General features: G+C 36.6%; 4 protein-coding genes across 6 annotated transcripts in view; 3 read left to right on the top strand and 1 right to left on the bottom strand.

The window, feature by feature from the left end:
- ZNF341 (zinc finger protein 341) overlaps positions 1–1,513 on the bottom strand; it is a 29,069-nt gene extending 27,556 nt beyond the window's left edge. Inside the window, exon 1 of the mRNA XM_014071740.2 lies at positions 1,425–1,513. Within this exon, the coding sequence (XP_013927215.2) occupies positions 1,425–1,455 (31 nt within the window). The 5' untranslated portion in view covers positions 1,456–1,513. The remainder of the gene's footprint in view (positions 1–1,424) is intronic.
- Positions 1,514–3,622: 2,109 nt separating this feature from the next.
- Positions 3,623–9,778, top strand: PXMP4 (peroxisomal membrane protein 4). The gene is made up of 4 exons (XM_087720326.1): positions 3,623–3,992; positions 6,144–6,206; positions 7,570–7,768; positions 8,930–9,778. The coding sequence occupies exons 1-4, from the start codon at positions 3,880–3,882 to the stop codon at positions 9,191–9,193; spliced, it is 639 nt and encodes a 212-aa protein (XP_087576452.1). The 5' UTR covers positions 3,623–3,879; the 3' UTR covers positions 9,194–9,778.
- A 3,000-nt stretch (positions 9,779–12,778) lies between these two features.
- On the top strand, positions 12,779–19,386 carry LOC106553269 (peroxisomal membrane protein 4). 2 transcript variants are annotated; one of them, XM_087720324.1, is made up of 4 exons: positions 12,780–13,473; positions 15,623–15,685; positions 16,926–17,124; positions 18,081–19,386. In XM_087720324.1, exons 1-4 carry the CDS (start codon positions 13,361–13,363, stop codon positions 18,342–18,344), a joined length of 639 nt encoding a protein of 212 aa, XP_087576450.1. In that variant the 5' UTR covers positions 12,780–13,360; the 3' UTR covers positions 18,345–19,386. The 2 variants fall into 2 exon arrangements, with proteins under 2 accessions (XP_087576451.1, XP_087576450.1); XM_087720325.1 differs by lacking the exon at positions 15,623–15,685 and having other exon boundaries at positions 12,779–13,473.
- Positions 19,387–22,398: 3,012 nt separating this feature from the next.
- Positions 22,399–27,342, top strand: LOC148044702 (peroxisomal membrane protein 4-like). 2 transcript variants are annotated; one of them, XM_087720321.1, is made up of 4 exons: positions 22,399–22,538; positions 24,022–24,084; positions 24,830–25,028; positions 25,985–27,338. In XM_087720321.1, the coding sequence occupies exons 1-4, from the start codon at positions 22,426–22,428 to the stop codon at positions 26,246–26,248; spliced, it is 639 nt and encodes a 212-aa protein (XP_087576447.1). In that variant the 5' UTR covers positions 22,399–22,425; the 3' UTR covers positions 26,249–27,338. The 2 variants fall into 2 exon arrangements, with proteins under 2 accessions (XP_087576447.1, XP_087576449.1); XM_087720323.1 differs by lacking the exon at positions 24,022–24,084 and having other exon boundaries at positions 25,985–27,342.
- The last annotated feature ends 504 nt before the right edge of the window (positions 27,343–27,846 follow it).

The raw sequence follows: 27,846 nt of genomic DNA, 5'->3' as shown, positions 1-27,846 counted from the left end.
GGAGGGGCACGGGTCCAGTACACATGTGGAGGCACTCACAGCTCTCATGGCCTTGTCCACATCCCCAGGGGCAACATCCTGAAACTCAACCCAGCGATGGTCTACCAGATTATCCCCTTGTGCCTCGGCTGGATCTGCAGAATCGGAGTCCAAGTCTGACCGAAACCGAGCAACTTTGTCCACTAAGAACTGGACGTAATCCTCAGCCCTACCCTGCAGGGGGTCCCCCGTATCCCTCCTATTTAGGAGGGAGTGGGTTATCCTGAACAGGGCGGCTGGGCGCGACTCAGCGGACGCAATCAAGGTGGCAATATAAGATCTTTTTGCCGTCCTAATAACAATAATTAAAGGAAATTACTGTTCAGTACAACATACAAAATAAATGCCTTGGTTTTTTTCCAGATAAATATGATACAATTGATGTTTTAGAGCACTTTCATAAGACATAATTTCATAAATTATGCTAATATGTAGATGCCACCATGATCAAGTTCACTATAGCACAAACTTCAGTGGCTGCATCCACACAACAGTAGAAACTGAACCTAAACTAACCACATTAGTAGGTCCTGAGATAGTAAATCAAGTAACAACCAATGGATGTTCTTTTATATTATAATATTGTGGAGAAAAATCCTATCGGCCAAAATAGACAGGGTGCTGCATGAAATAGATTGCTGATCCAACTAAGGGACCCTTCTTCTTAAAACAGTTTTTACAGAAGCATGCAATATCTTGGAGTTTAAGACAGTTAGGAGGAAGGAACCTAATTTGCAACCAGGGAACATTCTCAATTTTGAACCGCAGGTAGCAACTGCATTTGCATTTGTAAAAAATAAATAACCTTTAGCGGCAGCGTTTTTCACCAATGTACGTGCCCAGACTTTAATGTCACACTAATCACTACGATGCATTTTTTCCAGGGAATGGTGGCGATGTTACACAAGCTGCATTATTCAAGAACCCAGCAAAGGCACCTTTAGAGGTAAAAAGGAGTCCTTACAGAGAGGAAATTAAAGCAACAAATGCCCTTTGAACGGAACTTGCAGAAGAAGAGGTAGCAATGAGGTAGCAAGCCACCGTCCCTTCTTCCTTTGGGAACGATTTCCAAGAGGACCCGAGCCGCCTGCTTGAATTCCCGCCCCTTGCCAATTTTGGCTCCTCCGGGATTGATCGGGCGAAACAAATTTATCCGCGCACGGAGGGTGCGGTTACTCCTCCAACACAGACACTGCACACTGGCTGTTCCAGGAACCCTCCCTCAGCGCCAGAGATGGCTTCGGGCGGCACCAGCGCCTTCTCAGCCCACGTCCCATCCACAACGGCGGGAGGGAGTCGCCCGGCGTGGAATAGCCGCGCTTTTTTTTTTTAAATGGACTTTCCCACACGCGAGGCCTCAACCCGCCCGGCTCCCCGAGATATACCTTCCAGCGCCTCGAATATCGCCTGCGCCATCTTGAAGCCGAGGCAGCCACAGCAGAACAACCTAAACGGGCATTATGGGAAGACGAGGGAGGGTAGCTCCGCCGCTAGGGGGAGCGCGAGGCGATGAGGTTGGGGTGGGGGGGAGGCTGGCTCAGGGAACAGCCTAGCTGGAAGGGGCGGGGCCTCCTGGCAGTAGTGTTAGAGAGCGGGGTTATTGCTGCGTTGTCCCGGTCTGTCCCTCGGCTTGTTCACGGAGGGGACCTTATAGAATAGAATAGAATAGAATTCTTATTGGCCAAGTGTGATTGGACATACAAGGAATTTGTCTTTGGTGCTGCATATGCTCTCAGTGTACATAAAATGTTTTAATTTATGTAGAAGAAATGTCAGAGTTTCTTCAGGAAACTTTGTGTCTAGCGCAAAAAGGGAAAGCAAAGGAAAAAAATTGTATTTTGCGATCTGAGCTTAGGGCCAATCTTGTTCTTTGTCCCGGTTGGCAAGAGGAAAAAGTTGTATCCGTGATATTGCTACCAACATCAAATTCCATTTCAGATTGAATTTGAACAGGAGGTCCCATGGCTGGAACGTTTGTCCAGATTTTGGGTCTTCCATGCCTCTTCATCCATTCCTCCTTTTTTGAATCATCTTCCTTGACTCATTCATTGGAGAACCTGGAAGTTTCTATGATACTTTGTACCTTTTTATTGGTCCCAATAAAGGTATTATTCAACTAAGGATTTGGACATGCATTCAATATGTGCAGCCTAAAAGTTATTGTAGCAGAATGTAATGTAGGGTACTTATATATTTAGTGTAATGTTTAGACTCAGCCACCAAAGGCAGGCGTAGGATAATAGAGTTACAGTATGTTGTCACTTTCTGCCAAATATTTAGCCACAACCAAACCTGATGAGATTTTCACTATGGGAGTAATTTTCTGAAACACCCAGAACATGTTCTCAAAATTTCAGATATGCTCAACAACTCTAAATGATGCTCACCACCCTAGCTTTCTGCTATGATATTTCAGAACTGCTATAAGACAATATTCATGTTACACTATGTGTAGTCTCAGCAATGGCCTCTATGGGAAGGGAGCCAGCCCTGAAAAGAAATCCAAGTGTTAAAGAGCAGTGGGGAAATTATCTTTGTGAATAACACTGATGAGAATCAGAAAGTTGAAATCCCTCCCAGAAAATGGAAATGCACCCTATCAAAGCAAAGGCTCCATTTTGATATAGCATCTGGCATGATTTATTAATAAAGACATATTGAGCCAGCAGGAACTGTTAACATCTTTGTGATCTATCAGAGGGCAGGGTGACATGACCATATCTCTTGACTTAAATCCATAAAGTAATTCAGCCTTATAACCAAGAGACCCTATAAAATTCAGTGAATTAGTGTAGGATCTGCATTTTGTCCAATCTATACTCCATTTTTTCTTCCAGCCTTTTTCTATAATGCCTTTTGACTAATTGCACTTAAAAACTATTTTTATCAGATTGACAAATTTATAAACTATTGGTGCTTAATCCACGTGGGGGGGGGCATTGGGAGGAATTTAGGAGCTCACTCTATTCTCTGTCAAAACATTTTGCTTTGAAATCTTTCTCAAATTGTGTTGCTTTTCATTCATGTTGTTATCTCTAGTAAAATAATACTTTCAAGCTTTAGAAAACAAAACTCTGCCACAAGTGAAAATATGAAAACATAGAAAAGGAAGTATCTGGTTAACTTCATTGAAGGGGTCGGTTGGGGGGGGGGAATCAGGAGTCTGGTAGAATCTTTTCCAACAAACATATTTTTTATTAAAAGTCATAAGACAGTTCCATATAATTTTCTTGACACTTTTAAAATGGTTTATCAGTACCTTCTTGGGGCATTAGTGTATATGTATTTCTCTCTGTGTGTTTTAAATTTCCAATCTAATTTGAACCCCTGGGATTTGGTAATCTTCTATTCCAATCAGATCCAATCCATTGACAATATAGAACATAATTATTAGTCCATATTGTAAAATTGGGGCTTTAAGACAAAGGGATGTTACATTTCTGCAAAATAGATTAATTTCCCATAATATTCGTAATGATAATTGTGATGACATGGCTTCTGAAAATGCTGTACTTTAATAATACTATTGTTGCAATTCGATCTGGTTCTTAAACGACCGACTTCACGCCTTCTTGTAAAGATGCAGACATAGAGAGAAAGAGTTTCCGCTTGAGCAGCCGGGAAAGGAAAAGTTATAATTACGGGACGGTACATTTTTCTTTGTCTATTAACCTAAATCTTCTCGCGAATTTATAAAATTAGAGCGGAACTAAAATCCAGGGGTTGGTTTTCCGCTTGGACATTATTTCCTGGAGCTCTACTCCTATGCATTTTGTGTTTCAGTCGAGTTGTTTCCCCGGATTGACCGGCTGCTAGATCGCAGGTGTCAAAGCTGAGGCGATGGCCGATCAGACGATTCTCAAGACTTTGCTCTACACCGTCAATTCTCTCTTGCAGCAGCGGAGATATCAGACCACGCTGGCGGTGCTCAAGGGCTTCCGCAACGGAGCGGTGTAAGTTCGAGCTGGGAAACCGTCTTTCTTTCGCATTCCTAATCGAAACTATCGCCGAAGGGGTGATCATGGACGAGTATTTACTCTGATTTCGCTAAGAATTGAGTGGGAGGAAGCAGATTTGCACTTGACTGCTCTTGGCTGAGCTGTCTCCAACTTTGCTTTCGCTCTTCTTTACAGCCCCCCACTTTGTGGGATGCTGCAATACCGATCGCCTCGTAGTGTCTGCTGCTCGGTGAGAAAATAATAACTGGACCCTTTTTACTGATATGTTTTGTTTATAGGTGTAAGTGATGTTTTGTGTGGGCAGCTATAGGAGTTTAATCTAATGACAGATTCTCCCAATCTTCTGTAAATAAAGTTTCAAATTATAGACACAAGCTAAATTGAGTGACCGATCAGACCTGGGGTAATTTAAATACCGGTAATTTAAAATGGTCCTGGCTATTTATATATCAGTACGTTTGCTTCTTATGCTTTATCTGCATCTCATTTCAAAGTTATTATGGTTGACTTCAAAGAAGTATTACTGACCAAGTGATAATATGTCTGCTATTAGATTAAGTTTTCATTTCCTTTTAGAGGACAATATTGGTTCAGTATATACTGTATTATGGTAAAACATTGCTGTATACATACATTTATAAAACAGCAGTGAGCTTGGGTGATGCCTTCTAAGATCTGGATACACCTGGATTTCATTTTTAATCATTCATATTTAATGCTTACCAATAAATCCTTTTTGTTTTCTTCTTGTAGATATCTCCAAAATCCATTCATTCAACTATCATAATAAAGCAATTGTTATTTTATACATTATTTAGTAGTTACCTATCTCAGCTCCTGCAACTTTGTGGCTTGATATTTTAAAATCATCTCAGGTGTTAAGGGTAAAGTTTCTTTTCTTCAAAATAAACTCTGGTTCTCTTAATGAACAAAGCTATCTTCCTGTCCTTAGCTGTTTCTATATTTTCAAAGCATTAGTTATCATTTCCCCCATGGTAATAATGAGTATTCTAAGAAGATAAACGTGAGGAGATTTAACAACATTGTTTTAGTAAGACAGTAAATCTGAGTATTCAGTCTTATGTGCCATATTAGGCAAGCATGTTGTCTTTAGGGCAGAAAAAACTCAACCTGTTTGTGCAATTGTGACCTCTAGGCTGGAGTACTGCAACGTGCTCTACATGGGGCTGCCCTTGAAGAGTATTCGGCGACTTCAGCTAGTCCAGAACGCGGCCGCGCGAGCGATTGTGGGTGCACCTCGTTTCACCCACGTAACACCTATCCTCCGCGAGCTGCACTGGCTGCCTGTTGATCCCCGGGTACGCTTCAAGGTGCTAGTTGTCACCTACAAAGCCCTTCATGGTATTAGATCTGGGTACTTGAGAGACCGCCTACTGCCAATTACCTCCACTCGACCAATTAGATCCCACAGATTAGGCCTCCTCTGAGTTCCATCAGCTAGTCAATGTCGACTGGCAACCACGCGGAGGAGAGCCTTCTCTATAGCAGCTTCGACCCTATGGAACGAACTCCCCGTGGAGATTCGTACCCTCACCACCCTCCAGACCTTCCGCATAGCCCTTAAAACCTGGCTGTCCCGACAGGCCTGGGGCTAAAGACCTCACCGTATCCGAATAGTATGAATGTTGTGTTTTTTAATGAAGTACTGTCCTATATGTAACTTGGTTTGTCCCCCCCCCTCCTTCTGAATTGTGTGCCGCCCTGAGTCCCCCCAGGGAAACGGGCAGCATACAAATATTAATAAATACCTAAAATACCTAAAATTTATATCCCAATCTACCTGGCAAAGGAGTTGTGAAAGATGTTGATGCTGTTTTCAAGTTACATAAATTAGGGATCCTTGGGGCTCTCTGAGCTTGCTTTTCTTGTAGGTATTTCATTACCCTAAATAGGCAATTTCATCAGTGCAGGCAAGGAGTACTGTTTGCTGTCAGTTTATATTCTGGTGTCTTGCCTGCCTATGTGGGTGGGGGCAGTCTTAGAGAGTCTTCGGTTGGACTGTTTACTGATGGCTTTTTGGCAGTTTCTTAATTGAAGGTATTGCTTACTAGCAATAATTGCATTCAAATACCCATTAAACCTTATTTTACTGACAATTTTATGCATTTTCTTTATTTTTGACAGTTATGGAGCCAAAGTCCGTGCCCCTCATGCTTTGGTAATGACATTTCTCTTCAAAAGTGGAAGGTAATAATAATAGCAATAATAATAATAGCAATATTATAATAATAATAGGTACATTTCTCACATCATCTTACATAATAAACCCATAGAAGTTGAAGAAGCCTACCTTGTTTGTGTGCATGTTTGTATGCATGTTTTTAAAAATATAGGTAGTTCTCCACTTACAACCATTAGCGACATTACTGAAAAAAAGTGACTTACAACTGGTACTCATACTTACAATCATCATAGCGACTTACAACCATCCCCACACTCACATGATCGAAATTTGGGTGCTCGGTAACCAACATATATTTATGTTACTTGATCGTCATTTGCAGTCTTCTTGAAGCAGAAGGCAGCTTCCAACAAGCAAAGTCTTACTTAACAATCCTTTGAGTTACTTAATAAGGGCAGTGATTTGCTTAACAACTGTGGCAACAAGGGCATTAAATTGGGTATGACTCAACAAACACCCTGTTTAGCAATGGAAATTCTGGTCTCAATTGTGGTTGTAAGTCGAGGGCTATCTGTAATCTTTTAGTACACATTGTGATTTCTTCTCTGCATTCTTAATGTTTCTGTTTGCATGTTTTTTTACTAAATTAAATATATTAGGACAGAAAAAGAAGAGTTTGTCATCCTTTTTGTACTTAAATCAGACTATAAATATATTTGAAGCGGTATATAAGTCTACTGCTATTGCTGCTATTGCTATTGCTATATTTAATACTATGGATATTTATCCATAGAAACAACATTTTCTAGGAAATCAGGGGTGGTGGTGTTATGATGGCAATCTAACAATACAATTTTGCATATATATTCTCAAGCGAGTTTCACTAGATCCAATGCAATTATGCTGTAATCATATCAGCCCTTATGTAGAAATAACATTGCAATCTTATCCATTGTTAATGTAACCCTGTAGTTGAAGATTCTTTGATGTACAGATGTTCTCCTGGCTAAATATAATAGAGGTGACCTAGTAGATATCAGTAGAATTTCCTTCTTTGAACTTTCAATAATTTTAACAATCTTAGTCATGTCAGATTTAACTTAACAGCCACTCTTTGCATGTTAATTCAATTTTAATTCCAATGTTATAGTTTATACAACTATAAATGTTTTTAAAAGTGCCATTTTAAAAGTTATGAACATTTGAGTACATCTCTACATTGATGAGAAAACATATTCATGCTCTTTTATTAGAAACAGATTTTTATGTGGCTTTAGTTTTCTAATATTTTCTGAAAGTGAAATGAAGATCATTATTACTTTTTAATGTACATCAGAAGCAATGACCAATAAATATTATAATTGATTTATAATATTTCCAGGGAAATAACGTTATGTGTAATAATTGTTCCTTGTTTCTTCCCTTCAGCCTAAAGGAAAAATTGAAAGCAATTCTTCAAGCTACCTATACTCATTCCAAAAACCTGGCCTACTTTGTATTCACTTATAAGGGTTTGATGGCCATGCAGTCACGAATGCAAGGAAAGAAGATTCCATTTCATTCTTTCCTCGCAGCCTTCATTGTGGGCTGGTTAGTGTTTGGGGAAAATAATAATATTAACAGCCAGGTAAGCAACTGTGTGGTTTTGTGTTAGATTTATGGTTATACTGATCTAATGAAGAATGAAAGAGAAATTGGGGAAATTTAGTAAATTCTACCATCACATTCTTCCATTATTAATTTTTGCATATCTGCCACAGATGTAGTAGTGAATTTATCTGAATACAATTCTTTTGCCTCTTTCTTTCACTCTAGCAAATTTTAAGAAAGGAATTAGTAATCATTATAATTTGTTAAGTTTGTATGCTACCCAAGTCTCAACTACTCTGGATCGATCACAACAATCACATTAAAGAACATTAATAAAAGATAAAAAGTGGAAAGTGGAATGAAGCGAGTGGTCTCACTTTCATGTACCAAAAGCTTGGGTGAAGAACCAAGTCTTCACAGATGATATAAACCAGTGTTTTTCAACCTTTTTTGTGCAAAGGCACACTTTTTTCATGAAAAAAATCACGAGGCACACCACCATTAGAAAATGTTAAAATTTTTTAACTCTGTGCCTATATTGACTATATATAAAGTAATTCTCCCACGGCACACCTTACACTATGTCACGGCACACTAGTGTGCCACGGCACAGTGGTTGAAAAACACTGATATAAACAATAGTAGACTGGGGTCTCTTTGGGTCTTGGGGACAATCTTATTCCAGAGGGCACGCCCTGCTATAAAGAACATCTGCTATCTATTTGCTAACCACATTCAATGAACATTTTAACAAAATATCAGTATTGTTATTCAAATGGTAAACTCATTTAGAGAAGCATTATTTCTTCTGGGATAAAAAAAATACAATCAATACTTCACAGAGGTATATAATTGTGGCAGAAGAATGCCTATCTATGTTGATTTATCATTGTAAAAAATCCTGGTATAATTTGGATGTTCTTTAGGAAATGTACTTAGCACACAGTTTCATTTCTTTTGAAACCAGTTTTCATGCAACTGGGAAAGGATTTACAGCTGATATTTCAAGCATTAGATTTAGAAATAGATGTAAATAGTTGCTGAACCTTATGAAAATGCAAGCAGGCTGGTTAAAATTAGAGACTGATTTTGGTATGAAAGCATTTGATGATCTCCTAAATTGAAAGTTGTTTCAAGTAATCTCATTTTCCTGTTGTGCTAATTGCCTAATTTTAATTCAGTATTTTTTCCTGAACAGATAAATATGTATCTATTATCTCGTATCCTGTTTGGCTTGTCAAGATTGGCAGTAGAGAAGGGTTATATCCCACAGCCCAAACAAGATCCCTTTCCACTTTTTGCTGCTGTGGTTTGGGGGATTGTTCTTTGGCTCTTTGAGTATCACCGGCACACTCTACAACCATCACTACAATCATCCATGACCTACTTATATGAGGACAGTAATGTTTGGCATGATGTTTCTGACTTTCTTGTACATAATAAAAGATCTACTACCAAATAATCCTAACAACTATTTGGATAATAACACATTCCAATGGTGGTTAAAAAGATGTATATCTGAGCATCCTTTGCAGTACTGCATTTATTTATATTAACATTGGATATTAATTTCTACTTGAAGTCTGTCCACAATGTTTAGTATAGATTGCTGATTTCTGCTGATTGGCGCTTGAGTATTTTACAAGCAAAATATTTTCTTCCTTTTTTCTTCAAGATATCCAGTTTCCCCTTCTATACTACCAGCTGAGGAAAATATCTCTTAATTGTTTTAAAATCAAGAAATATGAATTAAATGTTAAAAGGATCAGATGACACAAGTAACTTTTGCAACTGGTGTCATCTACAATTTCTTCGGCAACAAACACATTTGTTCAGCAAACAAATTTTCTGCATGATGGATATCATTTGATAATGATCTTGATCTATAGTTATGGTATTTGGAAGTGTTATTGCTTATGTTTTGTTTATCCATACCTCTTTTCTAGATTATAAGGACAGATAACAGATCAAACAAATTTTAAAGATGACTTTTTAAAAATTATACACTTTTTAAATTCAGTTGCATGAATAATGACACAAAAATTGGGGTGCTTTTAAGTACACCATCTTACAAAATGCTTAAGATTTAGTAGTGTTAGCAAATAGAGAAGAAATAGGTTTTATTTCTTGGGTTTCTAAAATGAAAGAAGAGAGTAGATAGTATGGTGAATATAGGAAGGGTGTCAAATAGGTTATTCTTGTTATGAAATCCTGTGTATGAGGGGGGGGGGGGGGAAGTGTGAATACTAAAAAACCTTTTCCTTGATTGAAACTCTACCAGATGGAAAATGATGCAATCATACATAGCTAGAATTATTATTGCAGTTGTCATTCTCTGATCATATAGCCAACAGGTATAATTATGTTTAGTAATACACCAAAAGTGCCAAATGGATTATTAGATTTTATCTCATTCTTTTATTAATGAATACAGATAACTACGTATTGCATTTTTTGAAATTTATTTATTATTAAACAAATTTATATGATCACCTGATTCTCAGAGTGACTCCAAGCAGTGTATAATTTTAAAAATCCACATTTTTCTTATTTAAAACCACCTAGTGCAGCAACAACAGAAGCAGACAAGCCATTTGACTGGTTCAGAATGGGATCCTCAAGCTTTCTGACAAAACCATGTCTTTAAGACCTTGTAGAAAAGCATCAGGGTAGAGGCCAGTCTTATCTTTGGAGGAATGATGTTCCAAATATTTATCATCCAATCATGTTAACTGGCTAAAGCTAGTCTTTCTGTATCTTTTCCAGTCTTGTACAGATGCACAGAAAAGCAGTGTCTATTTCTTATTTTAAAAAAACAAAAAAATGGACTTCTAGATGAAATGGAATATCTTGCAAAATTTATTTGCATAGCAAGCATAGATCTTCCTAAAATGTTAATTTCTTTTCGTAATTTCATCCCTTTGTAAGGTTATCAAACTCACAGCCCACAGGCCAGATGCGTCACACACTGGCCATGCCCACCCCTGGTTTAGCAAAGGGGAAAAAAGTTGCAATACCTCACATGAAGATGTATTGCCACAAGTTTGACACACCTGCTGTGTGTCATGAATACTACACTTGGCCTCATGCACTGCACGCACACATACACACACTATTGCTGCTGCTAAAAAGCTAGGTTTATAAATTAAAATGTCTGCTATCCTAATCTCATTTTAGAGTAATCACTTTCAATACAGCGAGCATAGTGAAAACTCTGTTTTTAAACACCATTATACAAAGTGAAGCAGCTTTTTTTAATTGAAGAAAACAAATGTACTTTTGTATGTGCTGGAGTTTTATTTGAAATAGGATGCTTAATAGTACCTTGGTTAAAAAGACAAAACAAGACTGATTATAAGGCCTTAAAAATTTGTGGTTTATGCTGTTGTACTAAGATTTTATTTATCATTGAAAAGTTGCTTACGATACCAAATATATATATATATATATGGGAACCAAGGAAGTTTTGTATTTAGTTTATAGGACTATGATATTGCTGTGGCTTGTTAATTTTTTTTAAACATGTCTTTACTTCGCTTGTTTGATATATTCCATGCCTCTTCATCCATTCCTCCTTTTTTGAATCATCTTGCATGACTCATTCATTGGAGAACCTGGAAGTTTCTATGATACTTTGTACCTTTTTATTGATCCCAATAAAGGTATTATTCAACTAAGGATTTGGACATGCATTCAATATGTGCAGCCTAAAAGTTATTGTAGCAGAATGTAATGTAGGGTACTTATATATTTAGTGTAATGTTTAGACTCAGCCACCAAAGGCAGGTGTAGGATAATAGAGTTACAGTATGCTGTCACTTTCTGCCAGATATTTAGCCACAACCAAACCTGATGAGATTTTCACTATGGGAGTAATTTTCTGAAACACCCAGAACATGTTCTCAAAATTTCAGATATGCTCAACAACTCTAAATGATGCTCACCACCCTAGCTTTCTGCTATGATATTTCAGAACTGCTATAAGACAATATTCATGTTACACTATGTGTAGTCTCAGCAATGGCCTCTATGGGAAGGGAGCCAGCCCTGAAAAGAAATCCAAGTGTTAAAGAGCAGTGGGGAAATTATCTTTGTGAATAACACTGATGAGAATCAGAAAGTTGAAATCCCTCCCAGAAAATGGAAATGCACCCTATCAAAGCAAAGGCTCCATTTTGATATAGCATCTGGCATGATTTATTAATAAAGACATATTGAGCCAGCAGGAACTGTTAACATCTTTGTGATCTATCAGAGGGCAGGGTGACATGACCATATCTCTTGACTTAAATCCATAAAGTAATTCAGCCTTATAACCAAGAGACCCTATAAAATTCAGTGAATTAGTGTAGGATCTGCATTTTGTCCAATCTATACTCCATTTTTTCTTCCAGCCTTTTTCTATAATGCCTTTTGACTAATTGCACTTAAAAACTATTTTTATCAGATTGACAAATTTATAAACTATGGTGCTTAATCCACGTGGGGGGGCATTGGGACGGATTTAGGGGCTCACTCTATTCTCTGTCAAAACATTTTGCTTTGAAATCTTTCTCAAGCCAACATTAAAAAAAATTCCACTTCCTCACCAGAGACACCAAGTACCTGATTGACAAGAAAGGCAGTAAAACTGATATCCTATTTTCATATAAACTACCTGTTTACTTTTAACACAATATTGTTTAAAGGGGAGAAATGAAACATACTCATAAATAATGAGAAATTTTTTTAATTCAGTGTCATATGATCTGGCTCCATCTATAAAATAAATTATAAAGCAAAGAGAGAAAATTGTGTTGCTTTTCATTCATGTTGTTATCTCTAGTAAAATAATACTTTCAAGCTTTAGAAAACAAAACTCTGCCACAAGTGAAAATATGAAAACATAGAAAAGGAAGTATCTGGTTAACTTCATTGAAGGGGGCGGTTGGGGGGGGGGAATCAGGAGTCTGGTAGAATCTTTTCCAACAAACATATTTTTTATTAAAAGTCATAAGACAGTTCCATATAATTTTCTTGGCACTGTTTTAAAATGGTTTATCACTACCTTCTTGGGGCATTAGTGTGTATGTATTTCTCTCTTGTGTGTTTTAAATTTCCAATCTAATTTGAACCCCTGGGATTTGGTAATCTTCTATTCCAATCAGATCCAATCCATTGACAATATAGAACATAATTATTAGTCCATATTGTAAAATTGGGGCTTTAAGACAAAGGGATGTTACATTTCTGCAAAATAGATTAATTTCCCATAATATTCGTAATGATAGTTGTGATGACATGGCTTCTGAAAATGCTGTACTTTAGTAATACTATTGTTGCAATTCGGTCTGGTTCTTAAACGACCGACTTCACGCCTTCTTGTAAAGATGCAGACATAGAGAGAAAGAGTTTCCGCTTGAGCAGCCGGGAAAGGAAAAGTTATAATTACGGGATGGTACATTTTCCTTTGTCTATTAACTTAAATCTTCTCGCGAATTTATAAAATTAGAGCGGAACTAAATTCCAGGGGTTGGTTTTCCGCTTGGACATTATTTCCTGGAGCTCTACTCCTATGAATTTTGTGTTTTAGTCGAGTTGTTTCCCCGGATTGACCTTCTGCTAGATCGCAGGTGTCAAAGCTGAGGCGATGGGCGATCAGACGATTCTCAAGACTTTGCTCTACACCGTCAATTCTCTCTTGCAGCAGCGGAGATATCAGACCACGCTGGCGGTGCTCAAGGGCTTCCGCAACGGAGCGGTGTAAGTTCGAGCTGGGAAACCGTCTTTCTTTCGCATTCCTAATCGAAACTATCGCCGAAGGGGTGATCATGGACGAGTATTTACTCTGATTTCGCTAAGAATTGAGTGGGAGGAAGCAGATTTGCACTTGACTGCTCTTGGCTGAGCTGTCTCCAACTTTGCTTTCGCTCTTCTTTACAGCCCCCACTTTGTGGGATGCTGCAATACCGATCGCCTCGTAGTGTCTGCTGCTTGGTGAGAAAATAATAACTGGACCCTTTTTACTGATATGTTTTGTTTATAGGTGTAAGTGATGTTTTGTGTGGGCAGCTATAGGAGTTTAATCTAATGACAGATTCTCCCAATCTTCTGTAAATAAAGTTTCAAATTATAGACACAAGCTAAATTGAGTGACCGATCAGACCTGGGGTAATTTAAATACCGGTAATTTAAAATGGTCCTGGCTATTTATATATCAGTACGTTTGCTTCTTATGCTTTATCTGCATCTCATTTCAAAGTTATTATGGTTGACTTCAAAGAAGTATTACTGACCAAGTGATAATATGTCTGCTATTAGATTAAGTTTTCATTTCCTTTTAGAGGACAATATTGGTTCAGTATATAATGTATTATGGTAAAACATTGCTGTATACATACATTTATAAAACAGCAGGTGAGCTTGGGTGATGCCTTCTAAGATCTGGATACACCTGGATTTCATTTTTAATCATTCATATTTAATGCTTACCAATAAATCCTTTTTGTTTTCTTCTTGTAGATATCTCCAAAATCCATTCATTCAACTATCATAATAAAGCAATTGTTATTTTATACATTATTTAGTAGTTACCTATCTCAGCTCCTGCAACTTTGTGGCTTGATATTTTAAAATCATCTCAGGTGTTAAGGGTAAAGTTTCTTTTCTTCAAAATAAACTCTGGTTCTCTTAATGAACAAGACTATCTTCCTGTCCTTAGCTGTTTCTATATTTTCAAAGCATTAGTTATCATTTCCCCCATGGTAATAATGAGTATTCTAAGAAGATAAACGTGAGGAGATTTAACAACATTGTTTTAGTAAGATAGTAAATCTGAGTATTCAGTTTTATGTGCCATATTAGGCAAGCATGTTGTCTTTAGGGTAGAAAAAACTCAACCTGTTTGTGCAATTGTGACCTCTAGGCTGGAGTACTGCAACGTGCTCTACATGCGGCTGCCCTTGAAGAGTATTCGGCGACTTCAGCTAGTCCAGAACGCGGCCGCACGAGCGATTGTGGGTGCACCTCGTTTCACCCACGTAACACCTATCCTCCGCGAGCTGCACTGGCTGCCTGTTGATCTCCGGGTACGCTTCAAGGTGCTAGTTGTCACCTACAAAGCCCTTCATGGTATTGGATCTGGGTACTTGAGAGACCGCCTACTGCCAATTACCTCCACTCGACCAATTAGATCCCACAGATTAGGCCTCCTCCGAGTTCCATCAGCCAGTCAATGTCGACTGGCAACCACGCGGAGGAGAGCCTTCTCTATGGCAGCTCCGACCCTATGGAACGAACTCCCCGTGGAGATTCGTACCCTCACCACCCTCCAGACCTTCCGCATAGCCCTTAAAACCTGGCTGTCCCGACAGGCCTGGGACTAAAGACCTCACCGTACCCGAATAGTATGAGTGTTGTGTTTTTTAATGAAGTACTGTCCTATATGTAACTTGGTTTGTCCCCCCCTCCTTCTGAATTGTGAGCCGCCCTGAGTCCCCCCAGGGAAAAGGGCGGCATACAAATATTAATAAATACCTAAAATACTTAAAATTTATATCCCAATATACCTGGCAAAGGAGTTGTGAAAGATGCTGATGCTGTTTTCAAGTTACATAAATTAGGGATCCTTGGGGCTCTCTGAGCTTGCTTTTCTTGTAGGTATTTCATTACCCTAACTAGGCAACTTCATCAGTGCAGGCAAGGAGTACTGTTTGCTGTCAGTTTATATTCTGGTGTCTTGACTGCCTATGTGGGTGGGGGCAGTCTTAAAGAGTCTTCGGTTGGACTGTTTACTGATGGCTTTTTGGCAGTTTCTTAATTGAGGGTATTGCTTACTTGCAATAATTGCATTCAAATACCCATTAAACCTTATTTTACAGACAATTTTATGCATTTTCTTTATTTTTGACAGTTATGGAGCCAAAGTCCGTGCCCCTCATGCTTTGGTAATGACATTTCTCTTCAAAAGGGGAAGGTACATTTCTCACATCATCTTACATAATAAACCCATAGAAGTTGAAGAAGCCTACCTTGTTTGTGTGCATGTTTGTATGCATGTTTTTTAAAATATAGGTAGTTCTCCACTTACAACCATTAGCAACATTACTGAAAAAAAGTGACTTACAACTGGTACTCATACTTACAATCATCATAGCGACTTACAACCATCCCCACACTCACATGATCGAAATTTGGGTGCTTGGCAACCAACATATATTTATGTTACTTGATCGTCATTTGCAGTCTTAAAGCAGAAGCCAGCTTCCAACAAGCAAAGACTTACTTAACAATCCTTTGAGTTACTTAATAAGGGCAGCGTTTTTCTTAACAACTGTGGCAAAAAGGGCATTAAATTGGGCATGACTCAACAAACACCCTGTTTAGCAATGGAAATTCTGGTCTCAATTGTGGTTGTAAGTCGAGGGCTATCTGTAATCTTTTAGTACAAATTGTGATTTCTTCTCTGCATTCTTAATGTTTCTGTTTGCAATTTTTTTTGCTAAATTAAATATATTAGGACAGAAAAAGAAGAGTTTGTCATCCTTTTTGTACTTAAATCAGACTATAAATATATTTAATACTATGGATATTTATCCATAGAAACAACATTTTCTAGGAAATCAGGGGTGGTGGTGTTATGATGGCAATCTAACAATACAATTTTGCATATATATTCTCAAGCGAGTTTCACTAGATCCAATGCAGATTATGCTGTAATCATATCAGCCCTTATGTAGAAATAACATTGCAATCTTATCCATTGTTAATGTAACTCTGTAGTTGAAGATTCTTTGATGTACAGATGTTCTCCTGGCTAAATATAATAGAGGTGACCTAGTAGATATCAGTAGAATTTCCTTCTTTGAACTTTCAATAATTTTAACAATCTTAGTCATGTCAGATTTAACTTAACAGCCACTCTTTGCATGTTAATTCAATTTTAATTCCAATGTTATAGTTTATACAACTATAAATGTTTTTAAAAGTGCCATTTTAAAAGTACATTGATGAGAAAACATATTCATGCTCTTTTATTAGAAACAGATTTTTTATGTGGCTTTAGTTTTCAAATATTTTCTGAAAGTGAAATGAAGATCATTATTACTTTTTAATGTACATCAGAAGCAATGACCAATAAATATTATAATTGATTTATAATATTTCCAGGGAAATAGCATTATGTGTAATAATTGTTCCTTGTTTCTTCCCTTCAGCCTAAAGGAAAAATTGAAAGCAATTCTTCAAGCTACCTATACTCATTCCAAAAACCTGGCCTACTTTGTATTCACTTATAAGGGTTTGATGGCCATGCAGTCACGAATGCAAGGAAAGAAGATTCCATTTCATTCTTTCCTCGCAGCCTTCATTGTGGGCTGGTTAGTGTTTGGGGAAAATAATAATATTAACAACGAGGTAAGCCACTGTGTGGTTTTGTGTTAGATTTATGGTTATACTGATCTAATGAAGAATGAAAGAGAAATTGGGGAAATTTAGTAAATTCTACCATCACATTCTTCCATTATTAATTTTTGCATATCTGCCACAGATGTAGTAGTGAATTTATCTGAATACAATTCTTTTGCCTCTTTCTTTCACTCTAGCAAATTTTAAGAAAGGAATTAGTAATCATTATAATTTGTTAAGTTTGTATGCTACCCAATTCTCAACTACTCTGGATGGATCACAACAATCACATTAAAGAACATTAATACAAGATAAAAAGTGGAAAGTGGAATGAAGCGAGTGGTCTCACTTTCATGTACCAAAAGCTTGGGTGAAGAACCAAGTCTTCACAGATGATATAAACAATAGTAGACTGGGGTCTCTTTGGGTCTTGGGGACAATCCTATTCCAGAGGGCACGCCCTGCTATAAAGAACATCTGCTATCTATTTGCTAACCACACTCAATGAACATTTTAACAAAATATCAGTATTGTTATTCAAATGGTAAACTCATTTAGAGAAGCATTATTTCTTCTGGGATAAAAAAAAAATACAACCAATACTTCACAGAGGTATATAATTGTGGCAGAAGAATGCCTATCTATGTTGATTTATCATTGTAAAAAATCCTAGTATAATTTGGATGCTTTTTAGGAAATGTACTTAACACACAGTTTCATTTCTTTTGAAACCAGTTTTCATGCAACTGGGAAAGGATTTACAGCTGATATTTCAAGCATTAGATTTAGAAATAGATGTAAATTGTTGCTGAACCTTATGAAAATGCAAGCAGGCTGGTTAAAATTAGAGACTGATTTTGGTATGAAAGCATTTGATGATCTCCTAAATTGAAAGTTGTTTCAAGTAATCTCATTTTCCTGTTGTGCTAATTGCCTAATTTTAATTCAGTATTTTTCCTGAACAGATAAATATGTATCTATTATCTCGTATCCTGTTTGGCTTGTCAAGATTGGCAGTAGAGAAGGGTTATATCCCACAGCCCAAACAAGATCCCTTTCCACTTTTTGCTGCTGTGGTTTGGGGGATTGTTCTTTGGCTCTTTGAGTATCACCGGCACACTCTACAACCATCACTACAATCATCCATGACCTACTTATATGAGGACAGTAATGTTTGGCATGATGTTTCTGACTTCCTTGTACATAATAAAAGATCTACTACCAAATAATCCTAACAACTATTTGGATAATAACACATTCCAATGGTGGTTAAAAAGATGTATATCTGAGCATCCTTTGTAATACTGCATTTATTTATATTAACATTGGATATTAATTTGTACTTGAAGTCTGTCCACAATGTTTAGTATAGATTGCTGATTTCTGCTGATTGGCGCTTGAGTATTTTACAAGCAAAATATTTTCTTCCTTTTTTCTTCAAGATATCCAGTTTCCCCTTCTATACTACCAGCTGAGGAAAATATCTCTTAATTGTTTTAAAATCAAGAAATATGAATTAAATGTTAAAAGGATCAGATGACACAAGTAACTTTTGCAACTGGTGTCATCTACAATTTCTTCGGCAACAAACACATTTGTTCAGCAAACAAATTTTCTGCATGATGGATATCATTTGATAATGATCTTGATCTGTAGTTATGGTATTTGGAAGTGTTATTGCTTATGTTTTGTTTATCCATACCTCTTTTCTAGATTATAAGGACAGATAACAGATCAAACAAATTTTAAAGATGGCTTTTAAAAAATTATGCATTTTTTAAATTCAGTTGCATAAATAATGACACAAAAATTGGGGTGCTTTTAAGTACACCATCTTACAAAATGCTTAAGATTTAGTAATGTTAGCAAATAGAGAAGAAATAGGTTTTATTTCTTGGGTTTCTAAAATGAAAGAAGAGAGTAGATAGTATGGTGAATATAGGAAGCGTGTCAAATAGGTTATTCTTGTTATGAAATCCTGTGTTATGGGGGGAGGGGGGCAAAAGTGTGAATACTAAAAAATCTTTTCCTTGATTGAAGCTCTACCAGATGGAAAATGATGCAATCATACATAGCTAGAACTATTATTGCAGTTGTCATTCTCTGATCATACAGCCAACAGGTATAATTATGTTTAGTAATACACCAAAAGTGCCAAATGGATTATTAGATTTTATCTCATTCTTTTATTAATGAATACAGATAACACTGTATTGCATTTTTTGAAATTTATTTATTATTAAACAAATTTATATGATCACCTGATTCTCAGAGTGACTCCAAGCAGTGTATAATTTTAAAAATCCACATTTTTTTTAAATTTAAAACCACCTAGTGCAGCCACAACAGAATCAGACAAGCCATTTGACTGGTTCAGAATGGCATCCTCAAGCCCTCTGACAAAACCATGTCTTCAAGACCTTGTAGAAAAGCATCAGGGTAGAGGCCAGTCTTATCTTTGGAGGAATGATGTTCCAAATATTTATCATCCAATCATGTTAACTGGCTAAAGCTAGTCTTTCTGTATCTTTTCCAGTCTTGTAGAGATGCACAGAAAATTTCTTATTTTAAAAGAACAAAAAATTGGACTTCTAGATGAAATGGATGATCTTGCAAAATTTATTTGCATAGCAAGCATAGATCTTCCTAAAATGTTAATTTCTTTTCGTAATTTCATCCCTTTGTAAAGTTATCAAACTCACAGCCCACAAGCCAGATGCATCACACACTGGCCATGCCCACCTCTGGTTTAGCAAAGGGGAAAAAAGTTGCAATACCTCACATGAAGATGTGTTGCTACAAGTTTGACACACCTGTTGTGTCATAAATACTACACTTGGCCTCATGCACTGCACGCACACATACACACACTATTGCTGCTGCTAAAAAGCTAGGTTTATAAATTAAAATGTCTGCTATCCTAATCTCATTTTAGAGTAATCACTTTCAACACAGCGAGCATAGTGATGACTCTGTTTTTAAACACCATTACACAAATTGAAACAGCTTTTTTTAATTGAAGAAAACAAATGTACTTTTGTATGTGCTGGAGTTTTATTTGAAATAGGATGCTTAATAGGACCTTGGTTAAAAAGACAAAACAAGACTGATTATAAGGCCTTAAAAATTATTGGTTTATGCTGTTGTACTAATTCCATTTCAGATTGAATTTGAACAGGAGGTCCCATGGCTGGAACATTTGTCCAGATTTTGGGTCTTCAATGCCTCTTCATCCATTCCTCCTTTTTTGAATCATCTTGCATGACTCATTCATTGGAGAACCTGGAAGTTTCTATGATACTTTGTACCTTTTTATTGATCCCAATAAAGGTATTATTCAACTAAGGATTTGGACATGCATTCAATATGTGCAGCCTAAAAGTTATTGTAGCAGAATGTAATGTAGGGTACTTATATATTTAGTGTAATGTTTAGACTCAGCCACCAAAGGCAGGTGTAGGATAATAGAGTTACAGTATGCTGTCACTTTCTGCCAGATATTTAGCCACAACCAAACCTGATGAGATTTTCACTATGGGAGTAATTTTCTGAAACACCCAGAACATGTTCTCAAAATTTCAGATATGCTCAACAACTCTAAATGATGCTCACCACCCTAGCTTTCTGCTATGATATTTCAGAACTGCTATAAGACAATATTCATGTTACACTATGTGTAGTCTCAGCAATGGCCTCTATGGGAAGGGAGCCAGCCCTGAAAAGAAATCCAAGTGTTAAAGAGCAGTGGGGAAATTTTCTTTGTGAATAACACTGATGAGAATCAGAAAGTTGAAATCCCTCTCAGAAAATGGAAATGCACCCTATCAAAACAAAGGCTACATTTTGATATAGCATCTGGCATGATTTATTAATAGAGACATATTGAGCCAGCAGGAACTGTTAACATCTTTGTGATCTATCAGAGGGCAGGGTGACATGACCATATCTCTTGACTTAAATCCATAAAGTAATTCAGCCTTATAACCAAGAGACCCTATAAAATTCAGTGAATTAGAGTGGGATCGGCATTTTGTCCAATCTATACTCCATTTTTTCTTCCAGCCTTTTTCTATAATGCCTTTTGACTAATTGCACTTAAAAACTATTTTTATCAGATTGACAAATTTATAAACTATTGGTGCTTAATCCACGTGGGGGGGGCATTGGGAGGGATTTAGGGGCTCACTCTATTCTCTGTCAAAACATTTTGCTTTGAAATCTTTCTCAAGCCAACATTAAAAAAAATTCCACTTCCTCACCAGAGACACCAAGTACCTGATTGACAAGAAAGGCAGTAAAACTGATATCCTATTTTCATATAAACTACCTGTTTACTTTTAACACAATATTGTTTAAAGGGGGGAAATGAAACATACTCATAAATAATGAGAATTTTTTAAAATTCAGTGTCATGTGATCTGGCTCCATCTATAAAATAAATTATAAAGCAAAGAGAGAAAATTGTGTTGCTTTTCATTCATGTTATTATCTCTATTAAAATAATACTTTCAAGCTTTAGAAAACAAAACTCTGCCACAAGTGAAAATATGAAAACATAGAAAGGAAATATCTGGTTAACTTCATTAAAGGGGGCGGTTCTGTGTGTGTGTGTGTGGGGGGGGGGAAATCAGGAGTCTGGTAGAATCTTTTCCAACAAACATCTTTTTTATTAAAAGTCATAAGACAGTTCCATATAGTTTTCTTGGCACTGTTTTAAAATGGTTTATCACTACCTTCTTGGGGCATTAGTGTGTAGGTATTTCTCTCTGTGTGTTTTAAATTTCCAATCTAATTTGAACCCCTGGGATTTGGTAATCTTCTATTCCAATCAGATCCAATCCATTGACAATATAGAACATAATTATTAGTCCATATTGTAAAATTGGGGCTTTAAGACAAAGCGATGTTACATTTCTGCAAAATAGATTAATTTCCCATAATATTCGTAATGATAATTGTGATGACATGGCTTCTAAAAATGCTGTACTTTAGTAATACTATTGTTGCAATTCGGTCTGGTTCTTAAACGACCGACTTCACGCCTTCTTTTAAAGATGCAGACATAGAGAGAAAGTTTCCACTTGAGTAACCATTAAAGGAAAAGTTATAATTACGGGACGGTACATTTTTCTTTGTCTATTAATTTAAATCTTCTCGCGAGTTCATAAAATTAGAGCGGAGCTAAAATCCAGGGGTTGGTTTTCCGCTTGGACATTATTATGGAGCTCTACTCCTATGCATTTTGTGTTTCAATCGAGTTGTTTCCCCGGATTGACTGGCTGCCAGATCGCAGGTGTCAAAGCTGAGGCGATGGGCGATCAGACGATTCTCAAGACTTTGCTCTACACCGTCAATTCTCTCTTGCAGCAGCGGAGATATCAGACCACGCTGGCGGTGCTCAAGGGCTTCCGCAACGGAGCGGTGTAAGTTCGAGCTGGGAAACCGTCTTTCTTTCGCATTCCTAATCGAAACTATCGCCGAAAGGGCGATCGTGCACGAGTATTTACTCTGATTTCGCTAAGAATTGAGTGGGAGGAAGCAGATTTGCACTTGACTGCTCTTGGCTGAGCTGTCTCCAACTTTGCTTTCGCTCTTCTGTACAGCCCCCCACTTTGTGGGATGCTGCAATACCGATCGCCTCGTAGTGTCTGCTGCTTGGTGAGAAAATAATAACTGGACCCTTTTTACTGATATGTTTTGTTTATAGGTGTAAGTGATGTTTTGTGTGGGCAGCTATAGGAGTTTAATCTAATGACAGATTCTCCCAATCTTCTGTAAATAAAGTTTTAAATTATAGACACAAGCTAAATTGAGTGACCGATCAGACCTGGGGTAATTTAAATACCGGTAATTTAAAGTGGTCCTGGCTATTTATATATCAGTACGTTTGCTTCTTATGCTTTATCTGCATCTCATTTCAAAGTTATTATGGTTGACTTCAAAGAAGTATTACTGACCAAGTGATAATATGTCTGCTATTAGATTAAGTTTTCATTTCCTTTTAGAGGACAATATTGGTTCAGTATATACTGTATTATGGTAAAACATTGCTGTATACATACATTTATAAAACAGCAGTCAGCTTGGGTGATGCCTTCTAAGATCTGGATACACCTGGATTTCATTTTTAATCATTCATATTTAATGCTTACCAATAAATCCTTTTTGTTTTCTTCTTGTAGATATCTCCAAAATCCATTCATTCAACTATCATAATAAAGCAATTGTTATTTTATACATTATTTAGTAGTTACCTATCTCAGCTCCTGCAACTTTGTGGCTTAAGGGTAAAGTTTCTTTTCTTCGAAATAAACTCTGGTTCTCTTAATGAACAAGACTATCTTCCTGTCCTTAGCTGTTTCTATATTTTCAAAGCATTAGTTATCATTTCCCCCATGATAATAATGAGTATTCTAAGAAGTTAAACGTGAGATTTAAGAACATTGTTTTAGTAAGACAGTAAATTTGAGTATTCAGTTTTATGTGCCATATTAGGCAAGCATGTTGTCTTTAGGGTAGAAAAAACTCAAACCTGTTTGTGCAATTTATATCCCAATATACCTGGCAAAGGAGTTGTGAAAGATGCTGATGCTGTTTTCAAGTTACATAAATTAGGGATCCTTGGGGCTCTCTTGAGCTTGCTTTTTTTGTAGGTATTTCATTACCCTAACTAGGCAACTTCATCAGTGCAGGCAAGGAGTACTGTTTGCTGTCAGTTTATATTCTGGTGTCTTGCCTGCCTATGTGGGTGGGGGCAGTCTTAGAGATTCTTCGGTTGGACTGTTTACTGATGGCTTTTTGGCAGTTTCTTAATTGAGAGTATTGCTTACTTGCAATAATTGCATTCAAATACCCATTAAACCTTATTTTACTGACAATTTTATGCATTTTCTTTATTTTTGACAGTTATGGAGCCAAAGTCCGTGCCCCTCATGCTTTGGTAATGACATTTCTCTTCAAAAGGGGAAGGTACATTTCTCACATCATCTTACATAATAAACCCATAGAAGTTGAAGAAGCCTACCTTGTTTGTGTGCATGTTTGTATGCATGTTTTTTAAAATATAGGTAGTTCTCCACTTACAACCATTAGCGACATTACTGAAAAAAAGTGACTTACAACTGGTATTCATACTTACAATCATCATAGCGACTTACAACCATCCCCACACTCACATGATCGAAATTTGGGTGCTTGGTAACCAACATATATTTATGTTACTTGATCGTCATTTGCAGTCTTCTTGAAGCAGAAGCCAGCTTCCAACAAGCAAAGTCTTACTTAACAATCCTTTGAGTTACTTAATAAGGGCAGTGATTTGCTTAACAACTGTGGCAACAAGGGCATTAAATTGGGCATGACTCAACAAACACCCTTTTTAGCAATGGAAATTCTGGTCTCAATTGTGGTTGTAAGTCGAGGGCTATCTGTAATCTTTTAGTACAAATTGTGATTTCTTCTCTGGCTAAATATAATAGAGGTGACCTAGTAGATATCAGTAGAATTTCCTTCTTTGAACTTTCAATAATTTTAACAATCTTAGTCATGTCAGATTTAACTTAACAGCCACTCTTTGCATGTTAATTCAATTTTAATTCCAATGTTATAGTTTATACAACTATAAATGTTTTTAAAAGTGCCATTTTAAAAGTTATTTAAAAGTTATTACACATAGCATTATGTGTAATAATTGTTCCTTGTTTCTTCCCTTCAGCCTAAAGGAAAAATTGAAAGCAATGCTTCAAGCTACCTATACTCATTCCAAAAACCTGGCCTACTTTGTATTCACTTATAAGGGTTTGATGGCCATGCAGTCACGAATGCAAGGAAAGAAGATTCCATTTCATTCTTTCCTCGCAGCCTTCATTGCGGGCTGGTTAGTGTTTGGGGAAAATAATAATATTAACAGCCAGGTAAGCAACTGTGTGGTTTTGTGTTAGATTTATGGTTATACTGATCTAATGAAGAATGAAAGAGAAATTGGGGAAATTTAGTAAATTCTACCATCACATTCTTCCATTATTAATTTTTGCATATCTGCCACAGATGTAGTAGTGAATTTATCTGAATACAATTCTTTTGCCTCTTTCTTTCACTCTAGCAAATTTTAAGAAAGGAATTAGTAATCATTATAATTTGTTAAGTTTGTATGCTACCCAATTCTCAACTACTCTGGATGGATCACAACAATCACATTAAAGAACATTAATACAAGATAAAAAGTGGAAAGTGGAATGAAGCGAGTTGTCTCACTTTCATGTACCAAAAGCTTGGGTGAAGAACCAAGTCTTCACAGATGATATAAACAATAGTAGACTGGGGTCTCTTTGGGTCTTTGGGGACAATCTTATTCCAGAGGGCATGCCCTGCTATAAAGAACATCTGCTATCTATTTGCTAACCACACTCAACGAACATTTTAACAAAATATCAGTATTGTTATTCAAATGGTAAACTCATTTAGAGAAGCATTATTTCTTCTGGGATAAAAAAAATACAATCAATACTTCACAGAGGTATATAATTGTGGCAGAAGAATGCCTATCTATGTTGATTTATCATTGTAAAAAATCCTGGTATAATTTGGATGCTTTTTAGGAAATGTACTTAACACACAGTTTCATTTCTTTTGAAACCAGTTTTCATGCAACTGGGAAAGGATTTACAGCTGATATTTCAAGCATTAGATTTAGAAATAGATGTAAATTGTTGCTGAACCTTATGAAAATGCAAGAAGGCTAGTTAAAATTAGAGACTGATTTTGGTATGAAAGCATTTGATGATCTCCTAAATTGAAAGTTGTTTCAAGTAATCTCATTTTCCTGTTGTGCTAATTGCCTAATTTTAATTCAGTATTTTTTCCTGAACAGATAAATATGTATCTATTATCTCGTATCCTGTTTGGCTTGTCAAGATTGGCAGTAGAGAAGGGTTATATCCCACAGCCCAAACAAGATCCCTTTCCACTTTTTGCTGCTGTGGTTTCGGGGATTGTTCTTTGGCTCTTTGAGTATCACCGGCACACTCTACAACCATCACTACAATCATCCATGACCTACTTATATGAGAACAGTAATGTTTGGCATGATGTTTCTGACTTCCTTGTACATAATAAAAGATCTACTACCAAATAATCCTAACAACTATTTGGACAATAACACATTCCAATGGTGGTTAAAAAGATGTATATCTGAGCATCCTTTGTAATACTGCATTTATTTATATTAACATTGGATATTAATTTCTACTTGAAGTCTGTCCACAATGTTTAGTATAGATTGCTGATTTCTGCTGATTGGCGCTTGAGTATTTTACAAGCAAAATATTTTCTTCCTTTTTTCTTCAAGATATCCAGTTTTCCCTTCTATACTACCAGCTGAGGAAAATATCTCTTAAATGTTTTAAAATCAAGAAATATGAATTAAATGTTAAAAGGATCAGATGACACAAGTAACTTTTGCCACTGGTGTCATCTACAATTTCTTCGGCAACAAACACATTTGTTCAGCAAACAAATTTTCTGCATGATGGATATCATTTGATAATGATCTTGATCTATAGTTATGGTACTTGGAAGTGTTATTGCTTATGTTTTGTTTATCCATACCTCTTCTAGATTACAAGGACAGATAACAGATCAAACAAATTTTAAAGATGGCTTTAAAAAAATTATGCACTTTTTAAATTCAGTTGCATGAATAATGACACAAAAATTGGGGTGCTTTTAAGTACACCATCTTACAAAATGCTTAAGATTTAGTAATGTTAGCAAATAGAGAAGAAATAGGTTTTATTTCTTGGGTTTCTAAAATGAAAGAAGAGAGTAGATAGTATGGTGAATATAGGAAGGGTGTCAAATAGGTTATTTTTGTTATGAAATCCTGTGTTAGGAGGGGGGGGGGGAAGTGTGAATACTAAAAAACCTTTTCCTTGATTGAAGCTCTACCAGATGGAAGATGATGCAATCATACATAGCTAGAACTATTATTGCAGTTGTCATACTCTGATCATACAGCCAACAGGTATAATTCTTTTTAGAAATCCACCAAAAGTGCCAAATGGATTATTAGATTTTATCTCATTCTTTTATTAATGAATACAGATAACTACGTATTGCATTTTTTGAAATTTATTTATTATTAAACAAATTTATATGATCACCTGATTCTCAGAGTGACACCAAGCAGTGTATAATTTTAAAAACCCACATTTTTTTTATTTAAAACCACCTAGTGCAGCAACAACAGAAGCAGACAAGCCATTTGACTGGTTCAGAATGGGATCCTCAAGCTTTCTGACAAAACCATGTCTTTAAGACCTTGTAGAAAAGCATCAGGGCAGAGGCCAGTCTTATCTTTGGAGGAATGATGTTCCAAATATTTATCATCCAATCATGTTAACTGGCTAAAGCTAGTCTTTCTGTATCTTTTCCAATCTTGTAGAGATGCACAGAAAAGCAGTGTCTATTTCTTATTTTAAAAGAAAAAAAATTGGACTTCTAGATGAAATGGAAGATCTTGCAAAATTTATTTGCATAGCAAGCATAGATCTTCCTAAAATGTTAATTTCTTTTCGTAATTTCATCCCTTTGTAAGGTTATCAAACTCACAGCCCACAGGCCAGATGCGTCACACACTGGCCATGCCCACCCCTGGTTTAGCAAAGGGGAAAAAAGTTGCAATACCTCACATGAAGATGTGTTGCCACAAGTTTGACACACCTGCTGTGTGTC

Source organism: Thamnophis sirtalis, unplaced genomic scaffold, assembly GCF_051295495.1.
Source record: "Thamnophis sirtalis isolate CommonGarterSnake01/CBP01778 unplaced genomic scaffold, rThaSir2_p1.2 scaffold_7, whole genome shotgun sequence".
NCBI classification, from domain to species: domain Eukaryota; kingdom Metazoa; phylum Chordata; class Lepidosauria; order Squamata; family Natricidae; genus Thamnophis; species Thamnophis sirtalis.
This window is presented reverse-complemented; position numbering and strand designations above follow the sequence as displayed.

Coding starts and splice junctions, on each gene's coding strand:
- PXMP4 (XM_087720326.1), top strand. CDS start 3,880: ATGGCCGATCAGACGATTCTCAAGACTTTGCTCTACACCGTCAATTCT. Junction 3,993..6,143: donor GGCTTCCGCAACGGAGCGGT/GTAAGTTCGAGC, acceptor TATTTTTGACAG/TTATGGAGCCAAAGTCCGTG. Junction 6,207..7,569: donor TTTCTCTTCAAAAGTGGAAG/GTAATAATAATA, acceptor TCTTCCCTTCAG/CCTAAAGGAAAAATTGAAAG.
- LOC106553269 (XM_087720324.1), top strand. CDS start 13,361: ATGGGCGATCAGACGATTCTCAAGACTTTGCTCTACACCGTCAATTCT. Junction 13,474..15,622: donor GGCTTCCGCAACGGAGCGGT/GTAAGTTCGAGC, acceptor TATTTTTGACAG/TTATGGAGCCAAAGTCCGTG. Junction 17,125..18,080: donor ATAATAATATTAACAACGAG/GTAAGCCACTGT, acceptor TTTCCTGAACAG/ATAAATATGTATCTATTATC.
- LOC148044702 (XM_087720321.1), top strand. CDS start 22,426: ATGGGCGATCAGACGATTCTCAAGACTTTGCTCTACACCGTCAATTCT. Junction 22,539..24,021: donor GGCTTCCGCAACGGAGCGGT/GTAAGTTCGAGC, acceptor TATTTTTGACAG/TTATGGAGCCAAAGTCCGTG. Junction 24,085..24,829: donor TTTCTCTTCAAAAGGGGAAG/GTACATTTCTCA, acceptor TCTTCCCTTCAG/CCTAAAGGAAAAATTGAAAG.